The sequence below is a fragment of the Sylvia atricapilla genome, chromosome 19 (genome assembly GCF_009819655.1).
Source record: "Sylvia atricapilla isolate bSylAtr1 chromosome 19, bSylAtr1.pri, whole genome shotgun sequence".
In the NCBI taxonomy this organism is placed as follows: domain Eukaryota; kingdom Metazoa; phylum Chordata; class Aves; order Passeriformes; family Sylviidae; genus Sylvia; species Sylvia atricapilla.
In genome coordinates this window covers 10,572,750-10,589,651 of record NC_089158.1, presented here as the reverse complement: position 1 = coordinate 10,589,651, position 16,902 = coordinate 10,572,750, and the positions used below count along the sequence as shown (strand labels likewise).

The window sequence follows — 16,902 nt, the reverse complement described above, 5'->3', positions numbered from 1 at the left end:
GGCTGAAAATACCCAGGAAGTGTTGGGAAGGTGTTGGGTTCCTGCTGCTCTGGGAGCTCCAACAGAGCTGTTGCAGGTTTGCTCAGAGCCTGCAGTGGGGCCAGAGCAGAGGCAGCGTGTGCTCTGCAAATGGTGCACAAAATACCATGTGCTGGTTCCTGATATCCCTGCTCCCAGCAGAGCAAGGAGTAACGCAGTAAAATTCTTCTCAATAGAAGACTAATCACAGGTTCTGACCAAAAGGTAAAAAAAACAGGTTCAGCAGAGAAAATGCTCCCAAACTTCAGGCTTGGAGTGAAAGGAACATCCGAGTGTGGAGCAGAAGGGAGGAGCCCAGGCTGTGCAGGCAGGGATGCCCAGGGGACAGCACTGGGCACAGATGGCTCTGGGTGCCCTGGTGGGCTCAGGCTGGGGCCAGGCAGCACTCAGCAGGACGTGTGCCACCAGGGAAGGGCCTGGCAGCAGGGAGGCTCTGCCAGGGCCAGGAGCAGGTCAGGGCTGTGTGGCTGCAGCTCTCCTGCAGCGCCGGGCTGTGCTGATTGCCTGGCCCCCTCCAGCAGCCTCCCCATAAAAGTTCTCCTGAGCGCAATCAGCAGCGCGCATTGCCTCATCCTTTTAACAAATCTGTTTTGTAGCCCTATTAAAAGGGGTCTTCATCTATCCTGTCAAAGCTATTCTGCTGGGGTTTTTTAGTTTAATTACACTATCCAATTAAAACTCCTCGCTGCATTTTGATTCGCCTCTCCTCGGGCCTGAGTGGATGTGACATTTACAAGGCTCGCCTCTCCGGCAGACAATGCGTGATTGATGAGGTGCAGACGCAGTGGAGGAGCCCATTGCCATGTGGAAACACTGCCTTCTGATTTATTTATCTTTTTTTCCCCCCCCCAAACAAGGTTGCTGGTAAAGAGGTTTTTGAGCAACCCCGAGTTGCACCTCAATTTTCAGCATTTCTGCAAAAATCGTCATTAATGTTCTGCCTATGATAATAATTTAAAGAGGAAACAAAAGGCTTAGGGGGAAAAGAATCCAGATGTGTGAGTAGTTCTCACAATTTGACACAGAAGTGGGTGTGTGCTGCACTTTAATTGCAGCTCTGTTTTCAGGACATCTGGACTCATGGCACCCTCTAACAGCAATGCTGAGTAAGAAGCCTACAGTGGAACATAAAGGGTGGGAGGAAAAGAGATCATGGAATATGCTGCTTCCTAAGAGAATGGGGCAGGCCAGCTGGACCACAGCTGTTATCTTTTTCCTTAACAGCCTTATCATTTGTTCCCAGATAAGCACAGCCCTGGTTTGAGGAGGTCCACCCCAGGTTTTTCGTGGGCAGCCCAAACCCATCAGTGACTCCACTGCTGTCAGTGGGGTGAGGATTTCATCCAGAACTGACTGCCCTCACTGCCTGTACAGTATGTACCTCTGGGATAGACATCCCTGGCATCAGAGGGGATTAACCCCCTGTAAATGCAGGTCCACATCCCCTTCTGTCTGTCCCTGGAGCTCGGTGCCACATCTGGACAATCCAGCTGCAGCCGTGCTGCGACTTGTGGTGTCCTCTGTGAAGTCTTCTTTTGTTGCCAGAGAGTGTCAGGAAGCGTGTTGTGTGGTTTTTTTTGTGGTAACACAACTCTTGCAGCTTTGTAGGCCTTTCTCCAGGGTCAGGGCATCATTGCTGAGGTGTCACAGCTGGATTTCAGGGAGCTGAGCCCCTCACCAGGGCTTTGGGTGAAATACAGCAGTGGCTGCAGAGCAGAGGCTCCCCCAGCTCGTGCAGGGTTTGAAGGAAATGTGTCTTGGTACAAAAGTATTGCTGATGCACATTTTATTATCCTCATTCCTTGCCTTTTGCTGGTGTATTTCTAATCCTTTGGCATCCTTTCTGGGCCTGTGGGAGGAGATTTCAGGGTTGGAGCCTGTTGAGGTCACAGTTTCTGAAGCAGTGAGAATCAGTGATGTCAAACGATGTCCATAAGTGCTTTGTTCTTCAGAGAGTCCTTCTCCAGCTATTTATTCCACTAATAACTCTTAATTGTTGACTTCTGCCTTATGGCCCTGTAATGACAAAGCAATCATCAAGGTATATTGAAAAATTAACATAAATTTGCATTTCCAGTGTTTGTTTGTTTTCTGCTTTGTCCAATTCATGAATATTCTTTTCATCCCCCATCTAATTAGTGATTTAATTCAGTGCATTCTGTTGGCAAAGAGAGGGTTTGGGTAAGGGCTGAATTGGGGGGTGGGAGGGAAAGAAGAAAAACTTCCTAGTCTTGGCAGATTCAGTAAGAAAATTATCTTTTCTCATGCGAATTCATATCCTTGTCTTCCGGAAAAAAAAAAAAAAAAAAAAAAAAAAAAAAAAAAAAAAAAAGTATTTTTTAGACTTTGATAAAAAGAGTTTATTACTTAGATTGGCGTGATTTTTTTTTTTTTTTACCTGTGTCAGGTGCAGCATGGGGCCCACCAAGGGTTTGGATGTTTTCCCAAGGCTGCAGAAATTAGCACAAGACTTACTGTTGGTCAGTGGTCAGTAACAGTGGAGCTGTAGCTCCCCAGGATTTCTCTGGGGCTGGTGTGCAGGGTGGAGGCTGCACAGGAGTTCCAGCAGCCCTGGGAAGGGTGAGGAGACCTTTCTCTGGGGCTGGTGTGCAGGGTGGAGGCTGCACAGGAGTTCCAGCAGCCCTGGGAAGGGTTGCAGAGCGCTGCAGGGCTCTTCCCTCGCCTCGTTGGCAGTGCAGTGGTGCTAAAAATCAGGAGATGGGCTGAGCAGCTGAAGGGGAGAGTGGTGCTGAAGGAGTAAATGAGCTCTCCGTGGTGAATTCCCGGTGAATTAGCATCCTGCCCTTCCGGCTGTGGGCTGCTCTCCAGGAGTAACCACACAGGAACCCATTAGCTTGGCTTGGGGAGGATTTATCAGCGTTGGGAGCCGGGGCCAAAGGGCAGCAGCAGGAGATGTTCTCTGCTGCAGTGGGGCTGTGGCACGGGCTGGGGGCTGCTGAGGGGCACCAGGGCCACTGGCACAGAGCCTTGGGCTGTGCTGAGCTCGGCCTGGGCTGCACCCAGCCCGTGGTGCTCTGCCACCAGCTGAGTTTCTGTCCTTCCATTCGCTTTCCGTAACAGACAAACGCGGTGGGGAATAATGTGGATTTTCTGTAGTTGTGCTGCTGGTTAATCCAGGTTGCAGGGCGCTGGGGTTCCCTGCAAACACCCAGCCACTGGTGGTGTGCAATGATGGTAACAGCTGCTCGTGCAGCATCTGCATTCGCTTTAAATCCCCCGTCACGTGCGGTAGGAGCTGCTGCTGTTTGTTACCTGATCCTCTCACACGGAAACATCAAACCATGGAAGCTCCTATTGATCTCGGAATTGTCAGGGGTGGTGCTCTATTGGAAAGAGGTACATCACATATTTAAGCACTCTTGGAAATGGAAATCAATCTCACAATTCATAAATTCCATCTGGCTAGAAGAGTAGCAGAGCAAAGTGCCAGTTAGGATTTCAGTGCACTCATATTTCACGCTGTAAGTAGTGTGTTGTGGACTTGGAGCCCATAAACATGATGCTGTAATGGGGCTTTCTAAGGAAAAGTCTTCTTGGCTCCTTTCCACTGAATCCCCAGTCCCAGCGGGACGTGTTCTGCACAGCCATGGGTGTGGCACCGGGGCCGTGTCCCCACGGGTCCTGGGAGCCCCTGCAGGAGTTTGGGCAGTGCCCTGCCAGGCAGGAGGGCCAGGGCAGCCTCTGTGCCATGGGAGCAGGAGCATTGCCCTTGGCAGTGCTGCCCTGGGCAGGGCAGTGCCCCAGGGACACGAGGTGTCACCGTGGCACGAGGCTGAGCTCCTGGGGGAGCAGGGAACATCTGCAGAGGTTTTGTCTTGATCCACAGCAAGAGTTACCCAGGGACTGCCCAAATCCCAAACTAGAGCAGCTCCTTGGGATCCTCTGACCCTGTTTTGTGCCAGTTTCATTTCTGATAATCAGCGTGGAATGTTCAATGTCCAAGGAAAAGGATGGGAGCTGGTGGAGCTGGGGGCTGTGTCCCATCCCCAGGAGTGGTGCACTGGCACTTTTGGAATCATTAAGATGCTGTGTTCCAGGCAGAGCTGCATGCATTAACATGCTGATGAGCTCCCAGCTTGGAATTCCGCATTTTTAGTACCACTGAGGCATCATTTGTCAAATGATTTAAAGGGTTGGGGTTTTATTATTATTATTAGCCAATTTTTCAATACAGAATTTATATTCCAGATTAGTGCATCATAATGGTGTTTAATTAACATGCCACAATAAAATACTTGCATCTCAAATTTCCTGGCCACCAATCTGAGCATATATCAGTCACTTTTTGGAAATCTGGAGAATTAGATAATGTAAATAAGATTTCCAATTAGCTTTCCTGCAGGAAAGACCTGGATTTACAGTAATGTGGCTGTTACTTTATGGATTGCTAACTTTGACTGTTGAACTGAATAAATTAGGAAACCGTTGGAAAAGTATCCTGCATAGAATACATTCAATTTTCATTTTGAAGCCATCAGCATCCGTGCAAGTGGAGGATATTTTGCCTTCCTTGGTGCTCCTTTGTGTCTGTGTCATTCCTCCCAGCGCCGCGTGTCCCAGTCCGGGGCCACTGTCCTGGGAGCAGCTGGGCCAGCACCGTGTGGCCACGGGGCCAGCACGTTGGACCTCCGTTGGGGACAGAGGCCCGAGCACAAGGGAGGTGCCAGCAGGCCCCAGCTGGAGTTTAATTTGGTTTTCCTTCCTGTGGGAAGGGCGCTCCAGCCCCGAGCGCGTTGGGCGGCGTCCCTTGGTGCCGCTCCCCACGGCCACCAGCAGCCGGCTGGGCTCCTGGGGTGTTCTGGGAGGAGGGTTTGGGTGGTGGTCCTGGGGTTAATTAACATTTTCTTTTCAATCCAAGCCCTCTCCTGCGGGTGGTGATGCCCCAGGAGTGGCCCTGGCCGTGGTGACTGAGCTGCGGCGCCGTCGTGGGCCGGGCAGAGCTAACCAGGCATTTGATGGATTTTTGCGTTTCCTGCAGTGGGGATGTGATGGGAAAAGGAACTTTATTGACTGGAGTTCAGCTGCTCCTGTAAGCCACCACTTGCCTTAAATTGAAATGACATGAGAAGCCTGTCAGCATTTCATTGCTTCCTTCTGTCGTGCTGATGGTACGCTGAGATCACCATCTGTGGGTTTCTTCTGTCAGGCACACGAGCTCTGCTCAAACTTTACAGGAATATTCTAAGCAGTTTTTTTCTTATCTTTGCAGGTCATGCAATATTTAAACTTACATATCTAAGCAATCATGACTACAAACACCTTTACTTTGAATCAGATGCTGCTACTGTCAATGAAATTGTACTGAAGGTGAGTATTAAATTTTAACGTGACCCAAAATCCTGGTGTTTCACCACTTGTTAGACGTGTGAGTATTCAGGAGGCTCTGGAAACGCAGGAGAGTGCAGTGCCTGAGCACCACTGGGGTGTGTTTAACCTGCCAGGATGGCTGCTCCGTGCCTGTTGTTTTGTTCATCCTTCAAACAGCCACACAGCCACTCTCTGTGTGTAGCATTTCCTTTTGTGCTCGTTTCTAGCTAACAGAGACACCATTTTCTGTGGAACTTTATAGGAAATTAGCAGATTTTATTGTGTCTGGGTAGTTTCCACCCCTGGACACGTGGTCAGCAGCCCTGTCCTGTGCAGGGGCTGGTGCTCCTGCCCCTCCCAGCTCTGCCCCACACTCAGGTGTCCTGCACAGCACTCAGAGGCTTTTCTACCCTGATCCTCTCTCAAGACTTTTTGCTTTCCTTGGGGCTCTGCGCAGACACAAACCCCCTTGCTTTGGGAAACAAAGTCTTGTTACACTCTTGAAAGATTAAATGGAATTTTCCACAAGTTCATTTTTCGTAGCGAGTCAAAATTCAAAAGCAGTAATTTTGGCAAACCATCTGTTATGTTTGCTTTTATTGGCTGTGTGGAGTTTAGAGGATTGTTAAACAACTGACGTGCAGTGAAATAACTTTTATTCATTACAAAAAGGTCAGCGTGTCTGAGGGGGTTTCTGTTTTGTGAGCTCTTAGGCCAATTCTTCTGTTCCCACTCAATCTGAGATCAGCTATTGCAATCCCAAACACTTAGAATCATGGAATCATAAAACCATAAAGGCTGGAAAAGACCTCCAAGATCATCAAGTCCAACCTTTGCCCAAGTATCCCCGTGCCACCTCTCAGATTTTGAACACTTCCAGGGGTGGTGACTCCACACATCTGAGACTGGTCATAAACAAAGGCTAAAAAAAAAAAAAAAAAGGTTTATTGTCAAGAACATGAATATTCAAGAGAAAATGTTAAGCAGTATTTTTTTCCTAAGTCTCAGTTTGTTTATATAGAACATTCTCTGGTTTCATGCACAAGTCACTGGTTTGTTTTCAATTCCATCAGCATTAGGGAGCACAGAAAAATCAGACTTTTCAAATTAGGCTTTTTAGATGATCAAGTGAGAAGGACTGAAACTTTATTGACCATGAAAATTCCTTATATTTTTATGCCTTAAGCTGTAATATGCAATGAAAGTGAAACACTCTACAGTGCATAAAATTGTGCAAGTTTTAAGCCACAGCATATTAACCAGCTAATGACAGACCAAAGGGCATTTTTATCTTTTTGATTCTTGCATTAACCTTCCATTAAAATTATCTCTGAGATTATCACAAAGCATTGGAGATAATAAATTTAGGGAGTAGCAGGCTTGTTAAGTATCATTTTAAAATGCTTTCATCAAGTAAAATGTGCCAAAACACAGGGAAACTCTGAGATTGGCTGAGGATGCAAACATCATAATGGAAGGATTCTTTTTTACTGAGGATGATGAGGTCCTTTATTGATGCTCGTTATTGGATTATCCCAACACTGGGGGGTCTGCACAGCTCTCTGCCTTCCCCGGAGGTTTGGGCGACCCAAAATGGGATGTGGGGCACAGGAGGACAGGCCAGGCTCCCCTGGCACTCTGGGCTCCCTCTGCCTGGTGACAAATGGGACCAGTGACCCCGGAGCCCCGCTCAGGGCTGGGCTGCTCCCTGCCCACCGCCGGCTGTTAAACACCTCCTCGTGTCTTGCAGGTTAACTATATCCTAGAGTCGCGAGCAAGCACAGCCAGAGCAGATTATTTCGCTCAGAAACAAAGAAAACTGAGCAGGAGGACGAGCTTTAGCTTCCAGAAGGAGAAGAAGTCGGGGCAGCAGTGAGGCAGAGCCTCGAGGAGAGCCACGCTCGGAGCCGCTCCCCGTCCCCAGCCGCCGGGACTGAGGCGCTCCTGCCCGGGGCAGCAGCTGGCAAGGAATCTGATCCCTCCCGTCTCTCACGGCTGGAAGATTGTCCCTCCGTGGGCACGGGAAGTCTCCCCCGTGACAGAAATAAAGAGCCATATCAGCCGGAAAGAAGACTGTTACGCTTCAGGTTCCTTTGATTAGAAATAAGAGAATGACGTAGACTGGCATCATTTAATTACTGTATTATGTACAATCACGAGAAGAGATGTGATTACATATTATTTCACAGCCTGGTTAAAATAAATTATATACATCTGTAATCCACCCACGTTCACGCAGGTATTGCTTGTGACATGATCAAATTTCTAAAAACAAAATGTAGGACAAATGTATCCATTTTTACTATTAATAAACAGATGTAATCTTTTTCAAGGTCCATATGATGCACAGTTCTTTTGGGGGGAGGCTGCAGTCCCAGATGGTTTCACTTCTGTTGCTGAAGTGCAGGAGGCATCCGTGAGCCAGGAACAGCAGCCGTGGCAGGGGAGCTCTTAGCGAGGGAGCACTGAGACAGCCCAGTCTGTTGTGTTTGTTTTGTTCAAAAAATATTTTTATTTAACTGTGCTTTTCAGCTTTGCAAATGCTTTATTGGAAGTTCCTCGCTGAAGGCAGCACCGTGGTTGGAAATCCACGTCTTGCAGGTGGAGAGGAGAATCCTCCTGCCCAGGGCACATCCACTGGGGCACCTTGTCCCCGGGGACTGAGAAATGCCTTCCCCTTCCCTCAATATTATTCTTTAAAAATAAAAATTAAGATGTACTTTGTACTGGGATTTGTAACTATCTTGGCCTTGTTCATCCTTAGCACATCAGGGAACACGGGAATGGATTGCTGAGACCCAGAGCTGCATTTTTGGTTGGATTCACCAGAGGTGTCTTTCTTCCATCTCTCCAGGTCTCTGGAGCTCTGCACACACATCCTGCTGTTGTAGAACTGCCCTGGTTCCCCACGGGGCTGGGGGCAGCTCCCCGGGGCACTGCCCACCCTCTGCCAGCCTCCCACCTTGCTTTTGTACAGAGAAAACTTCCTGAGCCTTAACACAGCGTGAGGCAGGGGGAGGGTCTGGGTCTCACCTGTTGTCTTCATGTTCTGGGTTTCTGCAGCTCAGCCCTGCACCACCGAGGCCAGGCCTCCCTGTACAGTCTTCCATGATATCTGCAAAACGAGAGAAACACTATTTTATAGTATTCTATTAATTTTTTTTTTTATATTTTCTATGTGCGAATGCAGCACAGATACAATGGGAAAAGCCCCTTCGATGTAAATGACTCTTTTAACTGACTCTGTGAAATATTTAACATTAAAGTTGCTCTGTGAATGTTCTTTGGCCACCCAGTTTCAATTCTTTTTAACTGAACTAAAAAATTGCCTAGTTGGTACCAGAAACTGCAGCAATCTCTTGTTTCCATGGCCGTAGTGCTGTTGCCACCCCCTCACGTGTGTTTATTATCAGCAGGGATTCAGCATGTGCAGGTTTGCTCTCAGCAGAGCCTGAAAAACTCAGCTGATTGTATTTCTGCTGTCTGTGATGTTTGTGGCACAGTGCCTTGCCCAGACCAGCTGTGTTCACACCCTGCAGTCATCTTCCTGTGTCTGGTGTGGGTGTCCCTGGGTCCAGGCAGGGATGGGTGGACACAGGCTGCTCCAAGGGATGGGTGGACACAGGCTGCTCCAGGGGATGGGTGGACACGGGCTGCTCCAAGGGATGGGTGAGGAGCAGGGACCTTTGGAGCCCACTCTGAGTTTATCTGCTACAAAAGAGCCACTGAGAGTTAAAAAATTTTCTTCCGAAGATCAGATTCTGTTTGATACATGGCACGCAGGAAAGCTTCCCTAAATCCTGGAAGGGTCCAGCATTCCTGGAGCTGAGCATCGCTCCCCCAGAGCAGCCGTTCCCGCTCCTCGGCGTTCCCGAAGGAGTTAAATCAGCGCTCATGGCAGCAATGTGTGCACAGCTGAGCACGGAGCCAGCACGGGCTGGTCTTTCCCCGGTAGCTGTAGATGTAATTGAGTCAGATGGGCATTCAACTGGGTCAGCAAGGCAAGCTGTTCCCCCATCCCTGCGGCCGAGGACGGCTCCGGCCTGCCGCACACGGGCAGCTGCTGGAGCAGCAGAGATCCCTGGATTTTCCCTGACTCCTGCTCTCAGGGGAGTTCTGTCCACAGGGACAACTCCCCTCCACCTCCTCGGCTTTGTCAGAGCACAGGAGAGCACCAGAGTGACCTTGGAGCAGGGGACACCCTGGCACAGGCTGGCACCCAAGGCCAGAGCACTTGACGCTCTCCCTGGGCTCCGCAGGGGTTTGCCGTGAGCTCCCAAAGGACCAATTCCAGCCAGAGGCACCTTTGGGTTAGGGTTGGTGGGAGTCTGGAGCATCCCAGGGGTTTTGCAGCTGCCCCTCAGGCGGGGCTGAGACCCGGCACCGGGACAAGCTGGCCAAACCCATCTCACAGCCATGGGTGCAGCCCTGAGATTAATGGGGGGAGTTATTTATGGAGACATGTTTGTAATGGGCCCATGAATTCATGGAAACGCGCTGCTGCGGTGGCGGGTGGGGCTGGGTGCTGCTGCTGCAGCTGAAATTAATGCTCCTTAAATCACATCCCAGCACAGCCGCCCCTGTGCAGCGCTGGGACAAGGACAGGGACGAGGACAGGGACGTGTGGGCACGGCGGGCACGCGGCCAGCTGGGCCAGCAGGAGTGTGCCCTGGCCAGGTGCTGCTCCCTGGCATCACTGCTGCCACCACGGGAGATCTCAGGGTCACCAAGGAGCTGAGGCACAGGGAGGGCTGGCCCTGGGCACAGCCCCACGCCGCTGCTCCACTGCGTGAAGGGTTAAGCACTGTCATGTTTTATTCTCCCCACACACCTCTGCTTAAATGCAAAAAGAGAAAAAAAAAAAAATCTCAACAGGGTGTTGTTCACTCTAAAAACCCTAAGCATGATTTGTGAACTCTCACAGCCTGGGTAATCTCATCAGAGTAATGGGATTATATTTCAAATCACCATGGCCTGTTCATTACACATTTAAACTCCTTTGACAGAGGAAAAGTTAAATAAAATGTGTGCGTCAGCCCTGGTTGACTTTCCCAGTTCTCTTTCTTGATTAGACAAACAGATGCTGAGCTCCAAAATGAAAAAATAATGTGCTCATTTATTCATTTTTCTGACAAGTCACAATAGATTTTTAACTACAAATGAGCCCCCTCCCCAGGTGGGAGTGCGGGGGCTGCTGTGACAGGCTGGGAGCTGGTGGCGGGGCTGGCGTGGGGCACAAGTGGTCATTGCCACGCTGTGAGCGTGGGGACACTGCCACAGCTCCCCTGCCACCGCCACTGCCACCACTGAGGAGCTGGAATTCCCTTCCACTGCCACCGCCACCGCCCCAGGCGCCCGCTGAGGCTGCTGCCACCTCCTCGTGGCTCTGCTCACCAGCCAGGGACACACCTGAGGGGCAGCACCAGGCCTGCCATGGCCATGGGGACAGCGTGGTGTGGCCTTGGGGACAGCCACAGTGTGGCCTTGGGGACAGCCATGGTGTGACCTTGGGGACACCTGTGATGTGGCCTTGGGGACAGTGTGGTGTGGCGTTGGGGACAGCCATGATGTGGCCTGGGGGACAGCCATGGTGTGGCCTTGGGGACAGCGTGGTGTGGCCTTGGGGACAGCAGTCATGTGGCCTTGGGGACAGCCACAGCGTGGCCTTGGGGACAGCTGTGGTGTGACCGTGGTGTGGCCTTGGGGACAGCGTGGTGTGGCCTTGGGGACAGCCATGGTGTGGCCTTGGGGACAGCCGTGGTGTGACCGTGGTGTGGCCTTGGGGACAGCCGTGATGTAACCCTGGTGTGGCCACGCTGAGCAGTGCCAGCCACAGGCACGTACCTGCTTCACGTGCCGGAGCTCCAAAATCCAACATCTGTCCCGCTGTCTTTGCCCCCAAACCGGCCTCGGCAGCAGCCCCAGGTGTGCGCTGGGGATGGGGAGAGCTCAGCCCAAGTGTGGGGGTCCTCGGTGTCCCCAGCCCTGCCCGGGGCCTCACCAGGGCGTTCAGCCTCTTCCCGGGAGCTGCAGGTGAAGGAGCACACGGGCTGCTGCGGGCGCTGGGGCTGAGCCGTGCTCCTGCCGGGGAACAAGGTCTCGTCAGGGAGCGCCGGGACTCTATTAGGGAGCTGAAATGCCAGATAATTAGAAATACACCAGCAAACCCCATTATTGTCAGGAGGCTGCAACTGCGTACAGTAATGAAGCAATTATTAATGAGCAACTGCAAGGCTGTCATTAATTTCAGCTTTTCAGGATCACAGACTACGACAAGTTAAATGTTACGGCAGTGCCGGGCTGGGCTGAGCGGGGCTGGTGCCCACCCCAGCCGGGCTCTGCAGGGGGCTTTGGCACCCCCGGCCCCGGGTGGGACCCTCCGTGTGCCCACGGTGCCACCCAAAGCCCCGTTCCCTCCTCCTTTGCCCCTTTGGGCAGCCCGGGATGGGGATCACCGGAGGGATGGGGATGAGAAGGGGCCGGGGGTGGGCTCGGGGGCAGGCAGGGGACAGGCTGGCAGTGCCACCCCGTGCTGTGGCGGCACAGGCGCGGTGCCGGTGGCTCCGGGTGCCCGGGGCCGGGGCGGCCGGGATCCGCTCCCGCACCAGCGCCGCAATCTGTCACGGCGGCTGGGGCTCGCCGGCTCTGCAATATGTACCTCATGTCTGGGCTGTCATCGGACATAATTCCTCCCCGCTGGCATATTGCTGATTTGTGCATAAGTGATGCGTGCAATCCACCTGAGCCGGGAGTCAGGGGTGCCTCGATCCGGGGCTGTCAGGGCAGAGTGTTTTAGTGCCTCCTGCGATTAGCTGGAATTGACAGGCCCTGAGAGCCGGGAATTGCACAACAGGGGAATTAACAGCCAGGGCTGGAGTGGAGTGTGGCACTCGTTTAATCTGCAATTTATCAGTTTGCGTGGCTCCTTGTCGCAGGCAGAAGATTACACTCCAAAAAAGACGACTCCGGGTATTTTGTGGTGCCACCAGCCAGGGAGAAGGGCAGAGCAGTGCTCGGTGTCATGGGAAGGGCACCCAGGGGTCCCCACGGCCTCTGCATCCCCCGGTCCATCACCCACGGGAGTTCTGCTCCACGGCAGGACCCACGGAGGCACGGTCCTGTCCTGCTGCCCCCAGGGGCTCTCAGCGCACACCGAGTGCTGGCAGCAGGGATGAATCCCCGGCCCCCACCGTGCCACTGGTGCTCCAATTTTGATAATATCATTAGAGGCTGATAATGGTTTCCAGGAACTCCGCAGCCTCTCTGCGAGGTGACAGCCTGTGAAGGCAGCGCACAGATAATGTATTCTGCGAGGGTACAATAATGTGACTCTGAGCACATTAAACTCCTTTAATGTGGGTGACATACACCTTCCTCCTCACATACATTACCCTCCTGGGGGCACGGGGAGCCAGAGCCCCGTGTCCGTGCGCCTCCCCCTGCTCCTGCTCCCCCTTCCCTGGCACAGGGACCTCAAACCACGGGCTGCAGACGCTCCCACTGTGTGCAGATGATCTCCTTGGCCTTCCTTGGTGTCCTGCTCTGATGCTGAAACCTTTATGCAACCTCACGGTATCAAAGATTATTTATAATGAATTAAATACATTTTCAGCAGCTTCTTTCCACACTTACTGCCACACTTCCACTGCCACTTCAACTTAATTAGGGAGAGTTCGCTAAAGAGATGGGAATAAATGCATCTATAGAAATATATCTATGTATAAATGAAGAAAGCCGCCACCGCAGGTCAGACCAGTCCTTTCAATTTATTGCCCTGGTACATTCATTTGTAAATAGCTTTGCCTTGCTGGTTTCTAAGTGCAAGGCTAATGTTGGAGTGCTTAAATTAATAGTGACGCACACCTTTCATTATTGCTATTAAATTAGGTGCTGGGCTTTGATGGATTCACTTGTTGCTGAACTAAAAGCCTCGTGGATGTGGGTGTGCGTATCCATTCGGTTTTACAGCAGGTTTAGGTCTTGGTGTCAAGGCAGGCAGAGCTGAAGGGGCTCCTCCTCGGCACACTCCGATTAGCGGGAGGGCGGCTCGGCGGTGGCCGGGAGCCGGGCAGGAGAACCCCACACACCGCCAGGGCTTGGGCACCTCTTGTGTCCCCGAACAAGGCAGATGGAGCTGGGAATCCCAGCAGCAGAGCGCCACGTGGATCCGCGCCACGGTCTCCAGTGGGCACCGGCCCCACGCCGCACACACGGCATCCTCCTCCCCGTGCCTGGGGAAACACAGAAACGTGACAGTCACCCCAAATCCCTGGAGAGCGGGGTGTGTGACACACGACAGCAGGCCGGGCCCCTCTGAGCCGTGGCTGACACTGGCCCGGGCCGTGCAGAGCCACCCCGGCTGGCCCCGAGGGCCCCTCCTGCCACCGCCGGGAGCCGTCCTCCTGCCCCCTGCCGGGACTGTAGCGGTGACATCGGGACCCTCTGTTCTGTGCAGGCTCCGGGCTGGGGGCTCTGAGAGGGGCTGGGGGCTCTGTGCTGGGCTGGGGGCTCTGAGCTGGGGGCTCTGTGCTGTGCTGGGGGCTCTGTATGGGGCTGGGGGCTCTGTATGGGGCTGGGGGCTCTGTGCTGGGCTGGGGGCTCTGTGCTGTCCTGGGGGCTCTGAGAGGGGCTGGGGGTTATCAGCTGTCCTGGGGGCTCTGAGCTGGGGGCTCTGTGCTGGGCTGGGGGCTCTGTATGGGGCTGGGGGCTCTGTGCTGTCCTGGGGGCTCTGAGTGGGGCTGGGGGCTCTGTGTGGGGCTGGGGGCTCTGTGCTGTCCTGGGGGCTCTGTGCTGTCCTGGGGGCTCTGAGTGGGGCTGGGGGCTCTGTGCTGGTCGCTCCGAGCTGTTCGGAGGCTCTGAGCCGTGCCTTTGTTCTGCAGCGCTGTTCCCACTCTTACGGTGCCACCTTGAGGCGGCCGCAGCCTCCGGCGCTGCACGGGCTGAGCGACCACCGCACGGGCTGTCCCCGCCCTGTGCCCTGACCCCTTCCCTGTCCTTGTCCCTGTCCCTCCCCATATCTCTAGCCCTGTCCCTGCTCCTGTCTGGAGAGCCGGTGTCCCACTCAGCCCCCCGTGCACCTCACCGACCCAGGACATGAGGCTGTCTGACCCTGGGAATCTGATCAGGTTATGGGGCTGTATCCCAGACAAACAGCTCGGGACATTCCTTTGGGGTCAAGTTTCTTACTTGTGGAGAAAGCCCCAAAACTCCCTGTGCTGGCGCAGGCAGTGGCTGTGGGCTGCACTGGTGGCATTTTCTGCCCTGTGCCACACACGGCTGGCAAGGAGCAGCCACTGCAGCCCTGCCCGGGCCACCGAGGGGCTGTGACCCCTGGCAGGGCTGCCAGACAGGCACAGCATCATCCATCCCTCCATCCACGGGCTCTCCAAGCAGCTGGCATCAGCAACCAGGTCACCGTCTAGCCTGAGGGACCAACATCCCTGTGTCCAGAGCTGGGGCAGAGACATCTGTTCAGTGCAGCTTCCCTACGGACAGCAGGGAAGGGCTGGGATGTGGCTGACCCCCTCGGCTGACCCTCCCAGCATCACTGGGGACACAGGTGGGGAGCTGGTGACCGTGACAGGTCACACTGGTCACTCTGTGTCCCTCTGGCACAGGCGGTGCTGGGCACACAAACTGCCTTTCGCCCGCTCTTTGGCATTTTAGGGATAATAAATTCCTAAGCATCCCAAATTCCTCCTTGGTGCCCTCTGCAGCAATGCTCCAATATTAATTATAAACTACAAACACTGACCAGCTTCCGTGTCCTCCGCCAGCGCTGACAATCATTAACTGGAATATCAAATTTATAACGTTGGGATGCGGAACCTGGTGAGATGAACTGCTCTGCTTTTTAATCAGCTTTATGGGATGATAGAAAGCATTGATCGACAAAGACAAGACACAGCCCATGTTCCTGTGTCTGTAGCTGTGCAACCTTATTAATTTAGATTTACAGAGGGTTGGTTGAGCTGGAGGGGACAGAGCTGGGCGAGTGGCCTTGTGCTGGATGGACCAGTGCAGGAGCCCCTACAGGTGGCAGCTGGAGGAGGCTTTCCAGCAGCCTGGCTCACCTGGCTCTGGGCAGGGGTCCCCAAAACCCAGGACGGTGGCACAGGTGGCACCCAGGCGCCATCCCCACTCCGGTGGGGCCGTGGGCTGGTCCCGGTGTGAGGAGCTCCGGTGCCATCCCCGCGCCCTGGCAGCGGCAGCGTGTGCCTGCCCGCACGTACGTGCCCGAGCCCGGCCCTGCCCTGCCCTCCCTCCTCCCCCAAATGCATCTGTGCCCGGGCCATCCTGCCGCCCCGCCGGCCCAGTGGCGGCCGGACAGCTGCTAACCATATTGGAGTGTCTTGCGCTGTCATATCGCATTTGCTCCCGCGCCGCATCCGGGGAGGCTGCGCCCGCATTTTCAGGTCAGAGGCTGCATCCAGCACAGGAGGAAAATTCCCATTTCCCCACCAAGACTTTAACTGTGAAGTGGCCTGGATGAGACTCCTCCATCCCGGCAGCAGCTCTGCCCCGGTGCCCAGCCCTCCCCGGGCACGTCCAGCCCACGCTCCCCCTCTGGCCACACTCACCCCTCGGTCGTGTCCATCCCGGGCAAAGGCTGAGGAGCAGGAACGGCTGCAGGTGCCAGCACGTGGGGCTGGAACCAGAGCCAGGAACATGGCTGGATTGGAAGTCAGGTTTGTCAAAAAATTTGGTCTCATTCCTTGGATTTAAAAGTTTACCTAATAAAAGTAACTGAGGAGCAGTGGTGTGCTTTGGCTTCTGTTCGGCATTTGATTTAATAGCACATGACGTTTTGATTAAAAAATTAGCTGTATATAATATCAATAGAGCTCACATTAGAAGGATTAAGAATTGGCTGACTGACAGGTCTCAAAAAGTGGTTGTCAATGGGGAATCGTCATCGGATGATGATGTTCAACATGTTCATCCACGATTTGGGGGTAAATATCAAATCAGTGCTGATAGGATTTGGGATGACACGGATTACTGGGAAGGTGGGAACGCTGACGAGGGGGAGCTGATGATGTCCTGCACAAGCAGCATCCTCATGCTGCTGCTGAGGGGAGCTGAGCCCTGTGACCCACCAGTGCCACTGCAGAGGCACTGAGTGAGCCTTGAGCCCTCATGAGACACGACTCACTGGAGACAGCACCTCCCCAGATACCTGGAGCCCTCAGCAGCCCTGAACCCCCTCAGCTGCAGGCTGGGTATTGCATTCCTCAGGGCAGTGGAGGTGATGAAGGTGTGAGCCGTGGGCTGCTCCCAGGGTGGGCAGGGCACTGGGGCACTGCAGCTGTCCCTCCTCTGCTGCCCTCGGTAGCCATGGATTTTTGAAAGTCGAGTCCCTGTTAGTGCAGGTACTGTGCCTAACCCACAGGAATTCCCAATTGTGAGCACTTTCAATTAGCGACCGCAGGCACTCAGTGCCTGGATGTGTTCATTAGTGACACGGCCCCGCTGCACAGTGACAGGCTGCATGACAAACCTGTCTGAGGGACACACGAGGCTTCAGCTGTGGCA

At 53.5% G+C, this 16,902-nt stretch overlaps 2 protein-coding genes across 8 annotated transcripts in view; one reads left to right on the top strand and one right to left on the bottom strand.

Annotated features, from left to right (window-relative positions):
* Nucleotides 1-7,703, top strand: part of MAPKAP1 (MAPK associated protein 1) — an 81,342-nt gene extending 73,639 nt beyond the window's left edge. For all 7 annotated transcript variants that reach the window (XM_066333001.1, XM_066332999.1, XM_066332998.1 and 4 more), the window contains 2 exons: nt 5,270-5,367; nt 7,118-7,703. In XM_066333001.1, coding sequence (XP_066189098.1) covers nt 5,270-5,367; nt 7,118-7,243 — 224 coding nt within the window. In that variant the 3' untranslated portion in view covers nt 7,244-7,703. The remainder of the gene's footprint in view (nt 1-5,269; nt 5,368-7,117) is intronic.
* A 739-nt stretch (nt 7,704-8,442) lies between these two features.
* GAPVD1 (GTPase activating protein and VPS9 domains 1) overlaps nt 8,443-16,902 on the bottom strand; it is a 40,368-nt gene continuing 31,908 nt past the window's right edge. The window contains exons 27-29 of the transcript XR_010745079.1: nt 15,942-16,039; nt 11,212-11,445; nt 8,443-8,482 (exon numbers count right to left, since the gene is read on the bottom strand). The gene's annotated coding sequence lies outside the window, so the exon portion shown is untranslated. The remainder of the gene's footprint in view (nt 8,483-11,211; nt 11,446-15,941; nt 16,040-16,902) is intronic.